This window comes from Echiichthys vipera, assembly GCF_963691815.1.
Source record: "Echiichthys vipera genome assembly, chromosome: 19".
NCBI lineage: Eukaryota > Metazoa > Chordata > Actinopteri > Perciformes > Trachinidae > Echiichthys > Echiichthys vipera.
In genome coordinates, this window is record NC_139844.1 from 20,795,104 (window position 1) to 20,816,450 (window position 21,347).

General features: G+C 43.7%; 1 protein-coding gene across 2 annotated transcripts in view; it reads left to right on the plus strand.

Moving 5' to 3' along the window:
• The window catches only part of ino80 (INO80 complex ATPase subunit), a 41,584-nt gene that overhangs the window by 1,320 nt on the left and 18,917 nt on the right, over positions 1–21,347 (plus strand). For both annotated transcript variants that reach the window (XM_083934370.1, XM_083934371.1), the window contains exons 2-27: positions 498–563; positions 851–1,045; positions 1,271–1,437; positions 1,536–1,603; positions 2,089–2,235; positions 2,329–2,449; positions 2,587–2,792; positions 2,918–2,971; positions 3,066–3,269; positions 3,850–4,054; positions 4,542–4,609; positions 4,702–4,923; positions 5,594–5,674; positions 6,105–6,200; positions 7,077–7,136; positions 7,279–7,421; positions 8,316–8,400; positions 8,547–8,664; positions 8,807–8,892; positions 10,651–10,818; positions 11,164–11,297; positions 11,638–11,705; positions 11,855–11,948; positions 12,074–12,290; positions 15,095–15,235; positions 15,979–16,204. In XM_083934370.1, the coding sequence (XP_083790496.1) occupies positions 891–1,045; positions 1,271–1,437; positions 1,536–1,603; positions 2,089–2,235; positions 2,329–2,449; positions 2,587–2,792; positions 2,918–2,971; positions 3,066–3,269; positions 3,850–4,054; positions 4,542–4,609; positions 4,702–4,923; positions 5,594–5,674; positions 6,105–6,200; positions 7,077–7,136; positions 7,279–7,421; positions 8,316–8,400; positions 8,547–8,664; positions 8,807–8,892; positions 10,651–10,818; positions 11,164–11,297; positions 11,638–11,705; positions 11,855–11,948; positions 12,074–12,290; positions 15,095–15,235; positions 15,979–16,204 (3,334 nt within the window). In that variant the 5' untranslated portion in view covers positions 498–563; positions 851–890. The remainder of the gene's footprint in view (positions 1–497; positions 564–850; positions 1,046–1,270; positions 1,438–1,535; positions 1,604–2,088; positions 2,236–2,328; positions 2,450–2,586; positions 2,793–2,917; positions 2,972–3,065; positions 3,270–3,849; positions 4,055–4,541; positions 4,610–4,701; positions 4,924–5,593; positions 5,675–6,104; positions 6,201–7,076; positions 7,137–7,278; positions 7,422–8,315; positions 8,401–8,546; positions 8,665–8,806; positions 8,893–10,650; positions 10,819–11,163; positions 11,298–11,637; positions 11,706–11,854; positions 11,949–12,073; positions 12,291–15,094; positions 15,236–15,978; positions 16,205–21,347) is intronic.

Sequence of the window (21,347 nt, forward strand, 5' to 3'; positions counted from 1 at the left end):
TACTTAATATTATGTATTAACAAATAAAGTGTACATTAGCATGCCACTAACATGTAAAGTGCACTGCAAAAGCACATTTTGAAATGTAATATAAAACCCTCACCTGTGTTGCAAACATAGAATTTAAGTAGTTAGATCGCTTTAACTATTGCTGTGTATAATATTAATGACAAAGAAATGACTGGATCTAAATGCTGGATCGGCCCCATTCATCCGATATCAGATCCAGCTAATTAGTGAATATCAGAGCCGATATCCTATCCAGGTATCGGATCAGTGCATCTCTAATTAAGATGCATAGTCATCTTGCAGGAGCTGTTGTTTCCTGCCCTTTTACATTTGTAAACAAAGTATTTTATTGTGGAAAGTTTCCTTGAACATGATGAGCACTCTGTCAGTGTTGCATAGGGCAAAATGTCTGCCCATAAAACACTTTATTATTGTGGTTATCATAGCATGTTGTTATCAGTGTGTGACTGAGCTTCTTTTCTTTGTAGAGGGTTTTGACCATTGTCTGATAATTAATCTTGGAATCAAGAACAATGACATCCCTCACTGAGAAGGTAGGTCCACTCTTTATACTGTATTTTGCTAAATGAACTATCTGCCGGTACCATGCTGCATGCCCAGTGTAGTTCGATTGTTGGACTAAAAAGTTATTGTCGTGACAGTTTGAGATGCAGGCAAATCCTTTAACCTTCAAACCTCCAGTTCTTGCTATTTAGTGGAATTAAATGAAACAACAGAGCATTACTCATCCCATATTGAAGTGTCCTGTGCTGCTCATTCTGCCCTTGAGCCATCTGCCTATCCCCATGTTTCTCTCTCCTCTTTACTTTTCTCTCTTCAGTAAAAGTTGCTGCCCTGCTGGACAGTGGTGTCTGTGCAGCATGGCGTCAGGGCAGGGTGGCCGTGTGGAGGCCGGGGCATCAGGGAGCTCTGGCCTGGCCAAACCTCTCTACCTGCAGCGCTTGGAAAGATCCCTGAGGTTGGACAGTTTCCTGCGCCAGACTGCTGCCATCTTCAACGGAGACATAACCAGCAGGTACAGGCTAAGTGGAGTCGGGGTGGACGTACACTTTTCACTTTTTAGACTCAGGTTAGAGAACATTCTCGGTGGGTTTTTAGTAGGTGCTGCGTTTTAAAGATGGCTCATGCTTGGGTGTAACACTTAGTTCTGTAAATACAGTTTTGGTGGTGTAACGTTAAGACAGGTCATTGGTAACTAAAATATATACATATAAGCAGCTACATGCTTCTCATGTTCTAGTGATGACAGTGACGACAGTGATGGGGATGGTGCATTGGCGACAGGGCTATCCCTGGAACCCTCCACTCAGCACACAGCTTTGACCGTGAAGAGTGAGCCATGTGAGCAAGAGGACGACGGGCTGTCAGAGGGAAAGCCCCTCAATGGAGTATTGCTGCAGGGTAAAGGTAAGGTAAATACAGCCTCACTGGTGTCATTGGACAGTTCATGTAAGATGCAAAATTATATTTAAATGTTTTTTTTTGTCCCCCTGTGAACTTCACAGACCAAAAAACGGATAAAGCTAGCCTTTACAATTTCTCCAAGCTGAAGAAGAACAGGAAATGGATTAAGGTATTTTATACAGCTGTTCTCCATTATGAAACAGATTTAAGCATTCAGTTGATCATTAGATTACATATATAGGGTGTCCCAAAAATGTACACACACTTTAAATAATTGTTAAATAGGTGTTTATTAAAATTCATTTAATTTTCAAAATGTAATAGAATTTACAAACATAATTTTATTGTTTTGTTACCTCCTGCTCTCAAACTGACATCCATTCTGGTCCAGACACTGCTGACAACGCCAACCTTGGTATTTGTGTGCATTCACATTCAATGGATGCTCTCAATTCAGCGACTGTTGCAGGACTCATAGCGTAAACTTTGTCTTTTAGATATCCCCATTAAAAAAAAAAAAATATATATATATATATATATATATATATATATATATAATTGAGTTATCAGCTGCTATAGTGTGTATCCACTTTTTGGGACACCCTGTATATTCATATATTTCCTTTAACCCTGTTTCTCCTCTGTCTCCTGCAGAGTATCCTGTTGAGCGACGACACCACAGACTCGGATACAGACTCAGACGACTCGGACTTCAGTTTGTCTCAGGAGGAGCTGCATGACATGCTGAGGTTACACCGCTACACCAGGCAGCACCAGAGCAAGTTCCACTCCGACCGGGAGGTACAAATGCACAAATATGCATAAACACAGTGATGAGATGTATTAAAGAACACCTCTGACATATGTTTTTCTTGTATGTTTCATGTCCTGCAGCTTCACCAATATCAGTACTATAGCACTGGACTCCTCTCTACTCATGACCCCTTCTATGAACAACAGCGTCACCTGCTGGGCCCCAAGAAGAAGAAAATCAAAGATGAGAAGAAATTCAAGGGTAAAGACAGAAAAAAAGAAATCTCTGTAATCTGTCATGATTATGTCAATGCTCCAAGGAAAACAGAACTATATAATTGTTGGAGTAGTTTTCATATTGATCATTCACATGCTTTTTAATTTATTCATTTTTTTAAGCCAAACTGAAAAAGGTGAAGAAAAAGAAGAAACGGGGGGAGGGAGACTTTCTGGACGACGGGCGTCCTTTTATCACAAAGATCTTTGCAAAGTTTTCCCATGATGCTCCGCTGCCCATAGTGAAGAAGAAACATCTCACCATTGAGCAGCTGAATGCCCGGCGACGTAAGGTCTGGCTCACGATTGCTAAAAAAGAGATTCCCAAGGTTTGTATGCAAGACACCGACAAAGAGAGTGGTCAAAAATGAATGCTCACAAATTTTCAGTTTTAGGTGAAATATTCACCGCCATTTTTAAAGGTTCTTATTATTCTGTCCTATCCATTTCGCAGTCTTTCAAGCAGAAGACCTCTGCTAAGAACTTAGTATTGACCAATGCTAAAAAGGTAAATTACATGAACACGTGACGGCTTTGTTAAAGTGGACTTTTAAGGGTAAATTGTAGGTTAAGTGCAACATTTTTCTTTTTTTTTGTCCCAGTTGGCTCATCAGTGCATGAGAGAGGTTCGGCGTGCAGCTATCCAGGCCCAGAAGAACTGCAAGGAGACGTTACCCCGGGCCCGCCGCCTCACCAAGGAGATGATGCTTTACTGGAAGAAATACGACAAAGTGGAGAAGGAGCACAGGAAGAGGGCAGAGAAAGAGGCCCTGGAGCAACGTAAACTGGACGAAGAGATGAGAGAAGTAGGTGGAATGGAACTTTAAACATTCGCATCAATATAAGTTTGGAAAACAAATACGGTTTGAAGGTCCCATATTGTAAAAAGTGAGATTTCCATGTGTTTTGATTATAAAGCAGGTTGAGGTGCTGTATAAATACTGTGAAAGTATCAAAATGCACAATCCATAAAGAAACACACACAGCCTTTATTCAGAGACTGTGACATTAAACTAGCTTTCAGGACTTTAGTGAAGATGTGATGTCACAACTTTACTATATATAGGTAAAAATTGATATTAGTCATTCGCCTGCTGCAGTGACGGTACAGAGCTGCTGAGAGTGCAGATGCAGAAGCTAAATCAGAGCGTTTCAGACAGAGGGTGAATACAGGTATATTCAAACAGACAGCATGAGATAAAAATCATGTATTTTTTTAAACTCAAAGCATGGAAACACGTTCTCGTAGAAACCAAAAATCACGAATGACCATGAAAAGGAGCAGAATATGGGACCTTTTGAATTGTAAAGTTTTTAAATGCATTACACTGAACATCTTAAGTGGTGACATGTTCCTTTTTCTCTGCTTTTCTCCGTTGCCCGCAGGCCAAGCGTCAGCAGCGTAAACTGAATTTCCTCATCACCCAGACGGAGCTGTATGCCCACTTCATGGGCGGTAAAGCCAGCATGGGGGGTCCAGAAGGAGATATGGCTCAGGAGGAAATCCTGAGAAAGCTGGAAGACAATGCGGGGCACAGACAGATCGACATTGGAGGAGGAGTAATGGTCAACATGGGGCAGGAGGACTATGGTATGAGTGTCATGTTTATTCTGTTACTGGAGCAGAGTCGTTAAGTCCCTTTGAGCAACTGCTGACTAAGTAACCAGAAATATGTCAGTATTGAATTAAATGCCAAATAGACCAGTTATCATTAGATTTATTGCCTTTTCCGTCCCTTTTCTTTCTGGAGATCATATTTCATATTTTCCCTCCACACAGTTTTAATGTGCTATTGAGCAATGGGGGGGATTTGTGCATTGAACGACTAAAAATATGAAGCAGGTCATTTAGGGGCCATTGTTCGCAAAGCAACAGATCAGTTATAACAATTACAATCTATTACTCTCTACTGCTACTTTATTAATTACTATGCTGTATCCTAATTATTATGAAAACTACTATTATATTCTATTCTATTTCAGCTTAATTAGAAAAAATAATGCTCTTCTATTGTAAAAGAAATGTGAGGTTGAATATGAATCTTTGGTTTTATGCACACGCTTGTATACGGTTTCAGATAGCGATTACTACAAGTCCCAGGCCTTGAGGAACGCCAAAGAAGCCTACCAGATTCATCAAGAGAGAGTAAGTTGTCGCACGTACACTCTCAGAGGTGCACTCTTTTCTGCACACTCTCCCTTTAACACCGCGCTACTCTCCAAATCTCTTCCCCATAGACCCGAATGTTTGACGAGGAGGCGAAGGACAGTCGCAGCGCGTCGCTACACGCAGCCGTTGGCTCTACCTCAGGCGCCGGCTCCGGGTTCGGAGAGAGCTACAGCCTCTCCAACCCGTCCATCCACGCGGGTGAAGAGATTCCTCAGCCCACCATCTTCAACGGGAAACTCAAGGGTTACCAACTCAAGGGCATGAACTGGCTGGCCAACCTCTATGAACAGGTACCTGTGCCTGACTCTGACATTAGAGGCCTGTCTGGATTTGCAGGGCATTATGTTTGAAATATGATATTTGTGTGTGTGATTTCTGGCTAGAGGTATAAGTTGCTAAAAGAGCTCAATGCTAATGTTTTTATAAGGCTATACTTATAATATGGCATTAGAGTATCCAGAAATGATCTGCGCTTACTTCATGTGAAATCTATGGCAGCGCATTTCTGCAGATATGATGGGGGAGGAAGAAAAATCATTAGTCATTATTTAAAGGACTTACTAACTCATTATTATTATTATTTTTAGATATTTAGAGTTTTAATTACAAGGAAGTTTCACAGTATGTTGCGATACATACTGAATGTTTCTCATTTTAACGACTTACAGGAACTTTTTTTTCATCACATTGGTGGAAACGGGCTTCCATAGGAACCAAAAACATGAATAAATATCTTTTAAGTATTTCTGAATCAATTAAAACACAGATTTGAGGGGTTTTGTTTTGTGTTACAGTCATTGTAGGTTTTTTGGGGGGCATTGAAATGATTCTGTATTATTATGTGCTTATTGGTACACATTGAATGATTTATTTTCTCCTTTGTTCTCTCTCTCTCTCTCTCTCTCTCTCTCTCTCTCTCTCTCTCTCTCTCTCTCTCTCTCTCTGTCTCTCGCTCTGCAGGGAATCAATGGAATCCTGGCAGATGAGATGGGACTGGGGAAGACGGTCCAGAGTATCGCCCTGTTGGCCCACTTAGCAGAGGTGAGAGAGAGAGAACGCCAGGTCAAAGGCTTTCATTCACCACACACTTCCAAAAAAATCTTTGTGGAATATTCGATTGTGATGAAAAACATCTAACATCCAGCTTCTATGTGCACCTGCATCCTTTAAAGAGTCACTTGTTTCTGTCTGTGCATTTCATTTAATAACTCCCGTGACTTATTTCATTGTTGTGAACTGCTGATTTGCCAGCTCTTTAGAGACTGTTTGGTCCCAGAACACCAAAAGGAGAAAAAGAGGAATTCAGGGGGAAATTTCATTGTCGGAAACTTCTCCGTGTCGAGCTGTCGCTGACAGGAAAATTCACGCCTTGTTCCTCCAGGGCTTCCTGTTATTGGGTGCTCGCACATACAGAGACCACCTGTTGTGGCAGCTGGTGACGTTTTTCTTTCTTTTTGTCGTTCCTGCACAGAGGGACAACATCTGGGGTCCATTCCTGATCATCTCTCCTGCATCCACACTCAACAACTGGCACCAGGAGTTCAGCCGCTTTGTGCCCAAATTTAAGGTGAGAATCCTTGATGCTGAGCGGAAACACCTGCACAAAAACAAGTTCGCAGGGATCCTGGCATCCTCATTTCTACTGTTCGGTACAGTCGTTTGCACTCATCTAATGAAAGATGGTGCTGCGTTGCTCTGCTTAAACATTCAAAAGAACTAACAAGGGTAAAGGGCTCAAAGCTGCAAGCATGTCTAGAACTATCCATTAGGGGGTAGTATTGTACTAGGACACTGGTAGCCGTCGCCTACCTTAACACATGACTCAAAAGCTGTTAACACTTTGATTGTTGAGTGGCTGAACTGTAAAATCGTTTTGCACGTCTTAACTGGCCTCTGACAGACTGTGAGCATTCTGGAATGTTAAAAAACCATTAATCAAACACATCAATATGTCAGCCACGCTTGCCTGCACGTCCACACATACACACACGCACAAGTACACACACACACCCACACACACACACACACACCTACCATAATATAACACTTTGCCGTGCTCAACACTTAACGATGCACATATTCTCCGCGAGTTTGAAAATAAATCAGCTCCAGTCTGTTTTGCTAATGAGGTGTGAAAAGACCCTATTACACAATTTGAAGATAAGCTTCCGGAACATTCAAAGCAAGACTGACTGAAAACAATGGGATACCAACGCGCGTTGAGTGATGTAATGATGTGATAATCTTTTCACATGAAATTTTTGCGTCAACAACTCAGCGACCGAAGCCGCGATTCATACATGATGCTGATGTTTTTACCTCTGGGAACATCACTGCAGCTCTGTTTACATTAGACTGCGACATGTAGATATAAGCATTTAGGAAAAACCCGAGTGAGTTTTATAGCATGTCATGTTTTCACTTCCCTTCATTTGTCCAACAGGTGTTGCCATACTGGGGGAATCCTCACGATCGCAAGGTGATTCGGAAATTTTGGAGCCAGGTAAGGAAGAGATGAGGATTGTGAACACCCACACACAATGCTGGGAGATGTACCGTATTGTGTGCTCAATAAGTGCTGTTATTTTTTCACTTCTTCTAGTCCATAACCCTGTCTCTACCTATGTATGTCTGTGTTTGAATAGAAAACCCTTTACACGCAAAATGCACCGTTCCATGTGGTGATCACAAGCTACCAGCTCGTGGTCCAGGACGTCAAGTACTTTCAGAGAGTCAAGTGGCAGTACATGGTTCTGGATGAGGCTCAGGCGCTGAAAAGCAGCACCAGGTAAAATGAAAAAAAGATGAAGATGGTCGCTGTATCCTCATGTGATTCCATATGAGCGAAAAAATCGGATTCAGGCTACTTGTAACTGCAGTGTGAACGTAGCCTTTGAATGTGGTAGCTTTTTTTTATGTACGAGTTTTCTCACAGTTTTATAGTATTTGTCTAATAGGTGCATCCTCCTATCCAAGATTCAACCACTAGTTTAGGCTGCAGAGTGACTTATTTTTGTACTGCTTTACTAGGACCGCCCCCTCCCTCGTCGATTAGTTAATTGGTCATTTTCGTCATAGTTGACTAAGAGATGCAGAAGCACGTCTCTGTAAAGAGGTGCTTAATGATTTATTGTGGAATAACTACATTTTACAGAACTGTTGATTTTTTAAAATTAGCATCTCTTTCATCTCATCGCCTAATCTTCCAATCTGTTAATTAAATCAAGCTAAGTCGACAAAATCGCGTTAGTGTTAGTTGACCAGGACTTTCTTTAATCAAGGAAAGCCTTATGCTTTTCTAACTACAAATACCCCACAATAATATAAAATATAACAGAGGTTCAGTTCTCTGCAAGTTGATTTCCATACAGTGCTAATATAAACAGAACCCAGTAGTTCTTATAAGTTAGATATGCAATTTATAATACATCGGCTGGAACATACAGAGCAGCGATATGGTTCTTTAGAAAAAACTGTTTAAAAATATAATTGTTCATCTCTGAAACAACAGAAGTATGCATCACTTCACAGCTACTATTGGACACGGGCCAAAGTCTACAAAGCTAGTCTAAATATGTTTTGAAAAAGTTTGAACCTTGAAGTGAGAAAGATGCACTCGCATGCAAACGGTGTTCCACTGTGTGAGTAACTGCTGCGATGCTGTTTCCTTCTGTGTTTCCAGTGTTCGGTGGAAAATCCTTCTGCAGTTCCAGTGTCGAAACAGACTGCTGCTCACCGGGACGCCTATCCAGAACACGATGGCTGAGGTACTTTGCGTGTGCGTGTGTGCGTGCGTGCGTGCGTGTGTGCGTGCATGTGTGTGTGTGTGTGTGTGTGTGTTTTCATGTGTTTATGTGAGCCGGTTTGAACAAGACAGAACTGTTGACGACTGCGTGTTATTTCTGTCTCTCAGCTGTGGGCCCTGCTGCACTTCATCATGCCTACATTGTTCGATTCGCACGAAGAGTTTAACGAGTGGTTTTCCAAGGACATCGAGAGCCACGCCGAAAACAAGTCCGCCATCGACGAGAGTGAGTACAAACTCTCGGGTCCGAGTAAAGAAATGTCCACGCAGCTGCTTGTTCAAGTTTTCTCCTTTTTTACAGCCACAGTTGCATTTAATATGTTGTGTAGCTAAACCCAATTGTTTGTTTGTTTGTTTGTTTGTTTCAGACCAGCTTTCCAGACTGCACATGATCCTCAAGCCATTCATGTTGCGCAGAATCAAGAAGGACGTGGAAAACGAACTCTCGGACAAGGTAGGGGAGGGAACTTTCTTCTCTTGTAACCTTTTGGGGCGGTAGTAGCTCAGTCCATAGGTGACTGGGCTGGGAGCAAGGCACCAAACCCACAACTGCTCGGGGCGCCGGTCATTGGCAGCCCCCTCGCTCTAACATCTCTCCATTGGTTGCATGTATATAGGTCCTGTCTGAGCATGTGTGTGTATTTCGGGCCTGTGTGTGTGTAACATGAAAAAAAACAAAAAACAGAGTGAAAATTGAATTTCCCCATTCGCGGGACTAATATTTTTGTTATTCTGAATTATTATGAATTCTTCTTCTTCTTCTTCTTCTGTGTCTGCTGAACCGAGCTTCCTGTCCAGAGCTGCACATTCAACTAGAAAAGGATGTTTTCAAGTGACAAGAACAGTTTTTACCATATTCTGTGTGAAATATCCTTCACGAGAGATTCCATGAAGATTGCATTATAATATTATATTTTGTCACTAAGGTATTTTGTGGCCCTACTTCTTTCCTCTCCTGATTAAACCCGCGCCCCTCTTCCATTTGTCTCCCCTGTACACTTCGTTGACACAGAGGGTGTTATAATAAGCTTGTGATGGCAGATCCTCTAGACAGATTTTGGACTCTGGGTCTCTTGCTGTCACACAAGGTGCACACACACTCACTCATACTCCGTGGGAGTCTCGATATACAGAGTCAGAAGAATGGCAGAGTTCACCGCTCCCCCACGTCTGTCTTTTTTTCCCGCTTTTCCCTCCCGCCCGCACGCAGTCCTGCCAGCACACTTCCTTTTCTTCTTCACTTGTTACTTTCTCTTGTTTTGTCTGAGCGCTCAAGCCAATAGTTACTGTTGAAGTTCACCGGTGGCTCATGGTTGTGTTTTTTTTTTTTATGGTTTGTTGATGTTCAGTTTCCCTTCTTTCATCAAAGCGTGACTGCAGATAAAACCAGAGATTTTGATGTCTGTTTAAAGAATGTGGGTTAAGCTTAGAGTTGAGCCCCTGTGAAAATACTGTGTGTTTTCAATAGAGGCATAACAACAGTGATGCTGAATGTAGCCATATGTTATAAATGTAGCCTACTCTTACTTTGTAAATCAATCTTTTTACCAACCAGGTGTGACTGAGAACATCCTCATTCATAGTTGTCATGTTTCACATCCCTTTTATTGTTTAATTTCAGCCTAAAATACAGGCAACCAAAGTAATTTAGTCCTCTATACTAAAGCCATCATAAAACAAATAAAATACATTTGTATTATTTAGTTATAAAGGAGTGAAAATGTAAAATGGTGACATGAAGAGAAACAAGATAATAGAAATGATAATATGTTAAAAAGTTCCTTCTTTTGGCATCATTTAAAGGTCACAAATGCCCTTTTTTCAAGTTCTCATTTGTATTTAAGGTTTCTACTCGAACATGTTTCCAGGCTTTAATGTTGAAATACTGTCTGAATGAAACACTCGTCTCTTTAAACCCCCTTCCTGAAAAAGCCCAGTCTTGCCCTGATTAGGTCAGCATTTCCATGTCTCCTGCAACTGCACACTCGACTTCTCTGCAAAGTCATTGCAGCCGGGCAATGACTGTATCAGCACTTTCTACCTCTATATAGTATAGTTTTGTCAGATGAATACGGCCTGTATGCATGTCTTTGTGGATCGAGCACTCAACCTGCTTCATAAAAAAACAAAAAAGACATGGAAATCTTACCTTTTTTTCAATGTGCGACCTTAAAGACTTTCCACACACACTTGTTCTGCCCTCCCTCCACAGATTGAGATCCTCACCTACTGCCAACTGACGTCCCGGCAGAGGTTGCTCTACCAGGCTCTGAGGAACAAGATCTCCATCGAGGATCTGCTGCAGTCCTCCATGGGCACGGCGCAGCAGTCCCACACCACCACCTCCTCCCTCATGAACCTGGTCATGCAGTTCAGGAAGGTACGAGCCGCGGCGTGTCCTTTCCTGGTTGCCAGTGCAAAAATAGACATAAGTACAGCTCGATGATTACGGCTATAAAAAGTTATGGTTTCTGGGAGACGCGGCAGTCCCGATGATTGAAGACTGTTATTAGTCGTAATGATTCGAGTATCATTTTCATTAAAGCTCTGATGAGTTTTTTCTACAGCGGATTTTCAAAAGCAATAACGGCGCTACATTTTATGAGTGGAAATAAAAACTTAAGATGTACAATTAAGCAATGCACTGGCAGTTTTAGAACAAGCAGAAGCATGAGTAGTGCTGGTGCCCTTTTTCGCCCCCTGAATTCACTGTCTTTGTGTGTAGGTGTGTAACCACCCTGACTTGTTTGAGCGCCAGGAGACGCGCTCTCCTTTCCACATGTCCATCAAGCCCTACATCATGTCCAAGTTCCTGTACCGCCACGGCCTCATTCAAGCACACAACCAGGCCAAAAACAAGTAAGTACTCCAACATGGATACGGCGCACAGACACACAGAAGTACGCCCATATTCCACTGAGAACAAGGTAATGGCAATTTCTACAAGCATTATATTTGAATAGGGTTAGTCTCACATTTTAAATTAGTGTTAAACCACAAATATTTCGGATGTCAAAATATTTCAAATCTTTATTCTTCTGCACATTTGCTGATTCAGGCTATTATCCCAATTGTTGCTATTACTACTCTGAAATGTCTGTGGGTCTTACTGGGATCTGGTAATCGTCCCAAATTCAGTCTCTTTTGCTCTCTCTCTCATGTTCAGTGGTGTAACACTGTCTGTCTCTGTCCTCCTCAGATTACTTCAAGTGCTGTTGTCCCCCTTCTCTCCAAATCACATCCAGCAGTCTCTGTTTCACAGAAAAGGTGAGTGCGCACATTCCATTTCCTCTTTTCTCCTCCTCCTCAGATGTTTCCGTCATTCCCTATTCACCCTGTTTCTTTATCTCCCCAATTTTTCCTTGTTTGTTTAGTTTCATATTCTTCATTCTGTTTTCTGCCTTTACCCCTTCCAGGCGATGACAAAGGAAGCTGTTTCTCCTTCCTGCGCTTCATTGACGTGTCACCGTCTGAGATGTCCAATCTCATGCTGCAAGGCATCTTATTAAGGTGGGCTTTAAGTTTCCATCTTCATGCCTTTACAAATAAGTAATAATGGCCAGCATCTTCACACAGTAGGTCACACACAGTAGCATTATTTATTTGTAATTTAATTTGTATACTTTCCTCCACAGATGGTTAGCCCTTTTTCTGTCCCTCAAAGCAGCGTATCGGCTCCACCACCAGCGCCTGTTCGACCCTGAGGAAGAGCTTCAGGGGGAAGCCGGAGACTCGCAAGGGGAGAGAGGGAGGTCACAGCCCGGGAGTAAGCATCTGTCTGGCAAGGACCTAATTCTGTGGCCGAACAGACCCACCAATTTCCCAAACACGCACAGCAGCCCTGTCCTTCAGGTGAGAAACATACAAGACACACACACACACACACGCTCAAGACTATAATCTATGTACACAAACCCGTTCAGTAGCCATCTGCAGCACATGCACGACAGACAGGAGAATCTCCAGCAGTGACACATGTGCTGCTGACGATGCCTAAAACTTTCCCCCCAGAGCATCAGTCAGTGTTTGGCCCACACAGCTTGCTCTCTGCCCCCACGCTTCCTCTCCCTCCTCTGGGATCCAGTGTGGAACCCAATCCCTCTGTAGCCCCGTGACCTAGTATCACTGCCATCCCTCCCTCTGTGTGTCTCCAGGGTCTGTGCAGACCAGCTTCTGTCTGCACTTCTACTGTCTTTAGGGTTCGTACGGGTGCTGGAAATCCTTGAAAACACTTTGAATTTAAATGTGGTGTTTTCAAAGTTTGAAAAGTGTATTGGATCTTAAATAAAGTGCTTAAAACTGCTGAAGTTTAGGTTGTAAGGGATGGCATATATGATAGAAAACAGAGAAAGAAGAATTATTTCATCAGTAGAAATATTTTTTTCTGTAGAAAGTTGCCACAAAACATAATTTTGGTTGTTTATAGAATAGTAACATATAATTTAATGTGATGATCAAGTGCAATAATAGGTATACGGTAAATACTGTATACAATTATGTAGTTAACCCCAGCTGTAAGGTGCTGGAAACGCAAGAAAATGCACCTTGAAATGCTTGAAAAGTGCTTGAATTTGACTTTGGAAAAGGTGTAGGAACTCTGTGTCTTACACATAGAGGAAAGTTTCATCTCCAAGATTAAAAGATGGAGCCCCCCTCTGTTTTTCTGATGCCATTTAAATCATACATACCTTCTATTTGTTAATGTTAGGTTGTGATTAAGAAAGGAGCTTGGCTTTGGTTCTTTCAGCACCTCAGAGGTTAATACTATGCTTACAGGAAAGCTGGTTGTGAGGACACGGACAGTCTTAACAGAAGTTGAGAGTCAGTATGGATTAGTTAAATGGTCGCTGTCATACAACACTGTGTGGTCGTATTATTTGGAAATTGAGTAGATGTTGTTTTTCTTCCGTCAAATTATTCCGGTAGCTTAGCCGTCTGTAATGTTCGTCAGTTCCCTCTCTTAGGATTTTTCAAGGCCACTCAAACGCTTTCATATGCGTCTGATTCTGCAGCCGAGAAGCACCGGATTACTTTAAACACATATTACCTCCATTTTTGTATTATTTCGCAAAAATTGAAACGTAATTGTTGGGGGGGAGACGAAACAAAGCATAGGTGCCAGTTCAAATGTACAGACCAACTCAAAAAAAGCAAATGTAACAGCTGCAGCCTGCAGATACACTGCAAGGTCACTGTGTTTTTAGTCATTTTTCTAAGCTTAATAAAAATACATCCCATCAAATCTTTCACCCAGGGAACATTTCGCATTGGCAGATATGTATCGCATTACCAATCCTCCACCAATCCTCAACTTAACTTGTTGGGTGGAAACTACTCAGGAGAAAATGCTGTCGGGGGTAATTCCATCCTCCTCTTCCTCTCCTGGCCTCATCGCGCTGAGTCAGGCAGCTGCCGAGCGACTTAGGTTCCCTCCCCGGAGCGGCTTAAGGAATGAAAGAGCAAGAAAAATACAAGGAGGGAGTTCAAACTTGAGAAGAAGCAAGAAAACTTACAGACACCTGGAGTTCTAATACCGTATGACCACGCTGACCCCCCAGACTCCCACTTACGCTTCTGGAAATTACTCACTCCCCCAGTTTACTTCTTTCAACTCCTCATTTTTCTTTTGAAGCTGCGTGTTAGCTGGCACACAGCGCCTCTTCTCTCCGCTCGGCTCATCTCTCCCTGGCTGTGTATTGACAGTGCGGTCAGTATTGCTTTCAGCTACCCTGCTGCTCCCGTTGAGGGATGGAGAGAGCCAGGCAGCTCTGAAGAATACCTCCTTTCAATGTTTTCCTCAAATAGCTTTTTGGGGCTTCGATATCATGTCATTGTTTGCGGGTCTCACTCTCATCTCTGTTACCACTTTTTCTGTTAAGTTAGCGTTTATGAATAATTTATTTTTCTCATTTTCTCTCACCAAGAGCGCCAACAACCTCCTATTTGTCCACACGCGTTAAATGCTTTAATTTGTAAAATACTAATGAGCTATTTTGGCTACACAGTGACTTCAGAAACCAGTATTTGCACGGACGGGTGCCGCAAGAAGCATATTTTGAGCTATCGAATCCACTGAAATCAGAGAAATGAACACTTACTAACCCATACTGGAGGTGGCCTGAGCCTGGCTAGAAAGGATGTCATTTTATAACCGCTGCCATTAGGTGGCACTGTGTATCCATCATTTTTGTGGAGCCCCACAGAAACATACCAATGACTCTTATAACACACTGCATTCATCGTTTTATCTGTGCCTCAAAATGTATGTACAGCGTATGTCTCGCCCCAAAAAGTTATTTTGCAGAAAAGATTATCAGTCATGCTGTTTAACCCCGTGTCAACCAAATATAAGCTGCATAATCATACATTTTACGTAACGTTTTTAAGCATTTAGCTGAAATTTTATATAACATTTAAGGCGTGTAGCCAATGAAACTTGGATATACTGTCAGAGCCGTACATGTACAAAAATACACGAGTGCTGCACTCAGCGACCTTCTGTTTGTTTACCTCTGTTTTGCAGCGCTTTGCACTTTTGCTGCTGTTTTTTTATTCTATTTATGATTTGAAGATTTTCTTTCTTTAATCTTTTTTTTAAGTTTTGGACTTAATGAAAAAGAATAGAAGATTTGAAGTTATGTGTGTGTGTGTTTCAGGACCTGGTGTTCACAGCCTTAAGACCCGGCATGATGGGGCTCACAGATGTGATGGTCCACAGTCGAAAGTCTTCCACCTCCACGATGAGGCCCTGCCAGCCCACATTGCCACCCAAGTTCCTGCTAGCCGCCACACCCAGGGTAGGTGTGTGTGCATGTGCGTGTGCATGCATGCATGCTTGTATGAGCAGCAAGTGGCCTGATAAAGGCTCTCTTGCAAGTCCTCTGTGTGTTCATGTGGACGGACTGTGTTTATGTGCGTGTGTGTGTGTGTGCGTGTGACCCGTGCAAGACTGACAAGCATTTGGGTGGTCGTGGAAAAGGAAGAGGGAAGCGCTGTGCATGTTGCCTTTGTAAGTTTTCAACAATGAGCAACTCTTATCTGTGAAACGTGTGTGTGTGTGTGAGACTGTGTGTGGTTGGGGTGTGGGGGTGACTACTGTGGCTTCCAGCTGCATTTAAAACAAACAGCCTCTAAAAAAAGGGCTTTTTGCTCAGGTTGTTCACCAGTGGTTAAGCTTCCTCTTGCCCACACACACACACACACACACACACACACACACACACACACACACACACACACACACACAGAACCTGCTGATTCAGTGAAACCAGCCTATTTGCAGTGGTTTCCTCTCTATCTCGAGAATAGATTGATCTTTTGGGGGAGCATTTCTCAGCGTTTTTTTATTTAATAGTTTAAAGAAATTAAATTGCCACATGCAGACAAAAGCAAATGTTTTGAATAACAATACTGTAATGCAAGAGTAATAACATGCATTCTTGTAACACATTATCCTCAAATCTTCCTGCTCTCCACTACACAATATTATCGCTTGTTTCAAATGTAGAAAACCCTCATCTTTCTTTTTTTGGTTTCCTAGGTGACAGCAGTTCCCATGGAGCGTTATTGTGACGACCGCAGTGCAGAGTACGAGTGGCGGGTGACGCGCAGTGGAGGGGGCACAGTCTTCAAACAGTGTTTCCTCTACGGCTCCCCCGAACTTGCCTCAGACTGGCGTTTGAGGGCCAATGCCTTCCACTCACAATGCCCCGGTGGTGTAATGGCCCTCTACCCGCGACATGGATGGTCCTTCATTCGGATACCTGGTAAGGACTTGTGTGTGTTATGTTCTGTTCTGTTGTTACTATACTGATGCGGATAGGTGTGCAGCTCTGCTGTAGACCACATTTGAGTTTCTTCTAGAACATGTACTGAATATCTGTATTCACCCTCTGAATATCTGTATTCACCCTCTGTCTGAAACGCTCCGTTTTAGCGGCTGTCTCTTTAAGCCCCCCTCCTGAAAAAGCCCAGTATGCTCTGATTGGTCAGCACTTACGGGTCTTGCGCATCTGCACTCTTGATGTCTCTGGACCATCGCTTCAGTCGGGGAATGACACTGTCTGGGTAGAAAGTGCTGCTACAGCGTGATTGACCGTTTGTCCACAGCAGCAGCTTGCATTACCGTGGGAAAAAAGAGTGACTTGTTAAAACAGGCATCTCCAATCGAGCTCCTGGAGGGAGCCGTGCCCTGCTTGTTTTAGGTCTCTCCCTGCTGAAACGCACCTAAGTCTAATAATTATCAAACCTGTGACAAGCTTCAGCTATTTGATAATGAGCAGCTGAAGCTTGATAACGAGCAGAGCATTAGACTCTGGTGTGTTGGCGCAGGGAGAACACTAAAACCTGCAGGGCAGCGGCCCTCCAGGAGCAAGATTGGAGCTGCCTGTCTTAAAACTTAGTAGACCATGTTTCAAAAATGTAGATGACACTGTCCAGCTTCAGTCTTTTTTCTAGACCTATTTTAACTGACAGTTTTGTCAAATGGTGGATATTGAGTTTTTGACTCGAGGGTGATATAGGGGCCTGTGGGAGAATCAGAAGAGGTGAGCCCAGGGTCAGCGGGGCAGAGCCGGGCACGTCACCCTCCTCCGTCTCTGCCTGTCTGCGTGCCAGACAGCTGATCCCTCACAATCTAATGGAACCGCTGAGATAAACTGCTTCTGCAGGAGTTCACTCGCATTAGCGCATTCCAGGGGTTTCCATTAAGGTGTGAATAGAGGGCTGTGTGCGTACGTGTGCTTACAAGCACTTTTATCAGAGGGAGCTTGACTTGTCAAGTTAAGGGTCAGCTGGAGCAGAGTGGGAGCTGATTTGCTGCCAGGATTCGAATGACTGATGGATGTCATGGGTGAGAGGGGCCGTTACAGTTTTACAGACAACACTTCCCTACATCTGATAAACTCTCTCCCTCATGGATTACGATGACTGCTCTCATTTTTTTTGTTTTGTGTGGCAACAGAAGTGTCTGGCACAGAAAATGGACTTAGTTAGATAAGCCTACTTTAAGATACAACAGTAACATCCCCTAAACATGATAGCAAATTGACGCTCTCTCACATTTTGTAATGCTTCTATGCTTACTTTTTATTTTTTCCTATGCCCATCTGTGGATACATGTGCTTGTGAGAGTGTTTGTGTGTAAAAGTGAGAAACAAAACAAGTATTTGTGTGTCTGTGTGAGAACAGTATGAAAGCTCTTGTGAAGTTGTACGGAGGCAGACAAAGCGAGGAAGTTTAGCTACTGGTCATTGTTCAAGTGCTTAGTTAGGTAACACTAATAGTGTGTGTGTGTGTGTGTGTGTGTGTGTGTGTGTGTGTGTGTGTGTGTGTGTGTGTGTGTGTGTGTGTGTGTGTGTGTGTGTGTGTGTGTGTGTGTGTGTGTGTGTGTGTGTGTGTGTGTGTGTGTGTGTGTGTGTGTGTGTGTGTGTGTGTGTGTGTGTGTGTGTGTGTGTGTGTGTGTGTGTGTGTGTGTATATGTGTGTGTGTGTGTATATGTGTATATAAACGTGTGAGAGCGTGTGTTTGTGTGTCTGTGTACCACCGGGTCCGTTCAGGGAACCGCGCAGCGCTCACACGGGGGGCCCAAGGTGTCTCTCACCTCTCTCCACAAATTCTCCCACGCTCGCCGGCGTTGCCTTTCCTTCACACACACACACACACACACACACACACACACAGTTTTCCACCTCACCTCTGTCTCTCCCGCTAACAGGACAGGACTGGGCACTGATCTGAAATCAGTATCTGGCCACAGCCTCTCGGCCCTTCTGGTCTCCCACTTCTTTCTCAGCCCCAGTAGGAAGGAAGTGACCCAGCACTCCAGCACCCGTCCTCCGCTGAACACATTGTTGCCACATCAAGGCCCAGATATGTACAGTAGCCCAGCTGAAGTTTCCCACCCTCCCTCTCCTCCGCACTCCCAGCCCCACACCTTTCAGAACAAATGGCAGAGCTGAATAACTGTTTGTTTTGAGCGCCATGGCGTGAGTACGGCTGCCTACTGATATCGGCGGAGGAATCTAATCACAGGACTTATTAAGACTCAGGCTGTAGAGGAGGAAAAAACAATTGAGGCTAATGTCTTGGGCCTCAGATTAGTGTATTTTTTATGTTATTGTGACGGCACAATTTCCCCGGAGGAAAGACAGTTTCAATCAAAATTTAAAAAAAAAACAAACGATCTACTCTTTGTTTATAATGTTAATATTGGCGATTATGTGATACTGCTGCATCTGACCTCTTTAGAGAGTAAGATGAATGCAGGCTATCAAAATGCATTGAATTGGAACCCTTGCGGTCATCCAGCTAGGACTTGACAGGAGAAGAGGTTTTGACTATAATCAGAGAGACATTTTAGTCTTGTTTGTTTGCTAAATCCCTGCAGTAGACAAACCTCCCATATAGACAAATTTCATGTCGAGAAACGCTAAATAGTTTTGCGTGCTGCGGGATTGTTTGGAGAACATTCCAGCGTGACACGGAAATAACGTCCTCGCCTTATGTGTGGCCTCTGCGTCGCTTTCGGTAATTAGAAGGAACCGTTTCCACAAAATGACGGCCTTCTCACTACAGCGCCGGCTCTTGACTCTTTTTCTAGCTTTATTGTGATCTGGGAATTGACTGTCGCTGCTGTGGAGAGGAGGGCGTGTGACGGTCGAAGGGCTTTATTTATGTGCATCTTGTTGTGCAACTTATTTTTAATGACTGTATTTGAATGCAAGTCTGTGTGTAAGTGTCTGTTTATCCATCGGAGAGAGAGAGAGAGAGACAGAGAGAAGCCGGTCAGGTCTGGCCCAGCAGCCCACATCAGGCTGTGGGAAATGCAGTTCTGTTTTCCTGTTCCCTTCAAAGAAACTCTGCTCTCCAGCAAAATGGCAGGAAGCTTCCCCCGGTCCTCTGATAGACAAGCACAAAACAACACAGACAGCCAGCCTCACCACATCACCGTCTGACTCTGCCCCTCTCACTCTGCATTAAACTGGCACCGGTAACTGTCTGCGGAATTCAGCTTTTTTCTTTTGGCAGCAGAGAAAAAAGAAAACATCCAGCCCGAGTGTGTAAAGGGATAGAGATGTTTTGATTTCCTAGTCCAATTTACGGCTATTAATGTCTCCGCAAAATGGAAAAGAGTGTTTACTGATACTGAAACTTGAATCCCAAAGTAAACTGAAGGGGGAGACATTAGCCACATCATACCTCCTGTAATGAGATCTTTGAACATGGGAGCCAAGTAGTATCTAGCCCACTCTGTCCCCTTAGCCAGCTAGCTTTCATCTGTGGTGTGTGTGTCAAGTCAGTTGCTGTCTAAGGGTACCCAGCAATAATTCACTGCTGCTGCGGTGAGATATCCCCCCCCAGCGACTGTCTGTCTCTTCCCCTGCTTAACCAAGAGATGTGCTCTCCTTGCATGTTTGAGGGGAGACAGTGATGCATTTGCAAACATGTATATACGCACATATATATACATCATTGGTCCATCATCATTCAAATTCTGTCACAAGTGGTCACGCAAGACGCATTTTTTGGCTTTCGGGGACAGCACGTTTTTTCATTTGGCTCTTCTCCAGAACTCTGGGGTGGGGATGCTGTTTTTTTGAGGGGAGGGGGGGGTTGGCATCTGTATAGCCTCACCAGGCCCTTAAAAGAAGTTACAATCTCTTTTCTTTTTATCACTTTCTTCACTCCCAGCATCCAAAAACCCCCCGCTGGCATCTGGCTCTTAGCTGTACTGAAGCTGCGGCCGCAAGAAAATTAAGTTTAAGTCTGATTTTTGTCAATACATGCAGAAGCAGCAAAGTAGTGTCAGGCTAATATTTCCATCATCAGCGGTGCTGAACAAGTGTTGCCCATTGACTTATTGATTGCACAGTGTAATATATCATTATACAGTGAGGGGCTGACGCTCGGTTCGATCGTTGATTCGACCTGCTCTGTGGCCCCCCATCTGTCTCTCTTTCTCACATATCCATCCATCTATCTTCTTTCATCAGCTCTTGACTTTTTTTTTTTTTCATCTTGCAATCTCACTGCTGTTCGTCTCCTCCTTTTTCGATCGCATCTGGCCCGCTTCCCTTCACTGGTTAGGGTGGCTGCCGGTCTTGGCTTTGGCAGCAACAACAGCAGCAGCAGCAGCAGAGGGGACAGGACAGGCCAGAAGATTGTAGCGGCGTATTAATGAAATTAGCGTCGTAGTTGGTTTGGGAGTATCAGGCGCCAGGCACCAGGGCTGGGCCGGGGTTAATTAGCTGGCAGCAGGCCTCTAATTGGGTCAGGACCGTGTCAGGCCCCTGGCTCTGGCCCTACAGGGATTGGATTACACTGTCGGGGGACAGACAGTAGGGGGAGGGAGAGAGGGTGTTCTGTAAGGGGGAGCTGGAGGGAGAGTGTGTAGTAGCGGAGGAGGGAAGGATGGAGAGGGATCTGAAGGGCGCAGTGGATGTGGTAGAAAAGGGGTGAGATGAAGGGACAGAGGAGTGTAGCTTAATCTGCCAGCAGGAGGTAAGGATGGGAGGAGACGGGGAGAGTTGGCCGGGCGAATACCGCTGTTAGACTGGATTGGATTTAGACGGGTTAGGGGAGGTGGGGGTTGCGTTGAAAGGGGGGCAGGGCAGGTGGCGAAGCTTGATATGTGTATCCATAGCAACAGTAGAGTGGTGTCACACCACATGGGATTTGCTTGTGGTTTCGGGGTGTGGTCTTAACGCAGTCCTCGTCAGTCCACAATTAGAAAGTTGTTTTGCGTCCATGTCACACATTTTCATTTTGTCGCTCGTACATTCAGGGTGGGATTTTTCATCCCAAATGTCCTGCTTTTTGTTTTTTTTGTGTGAGGGGAGCTGAGGCATCTCTTGTTTTGCCATCATCTATCTATATGATATGACTGTGTAATCTAATTTTGGCTGAATT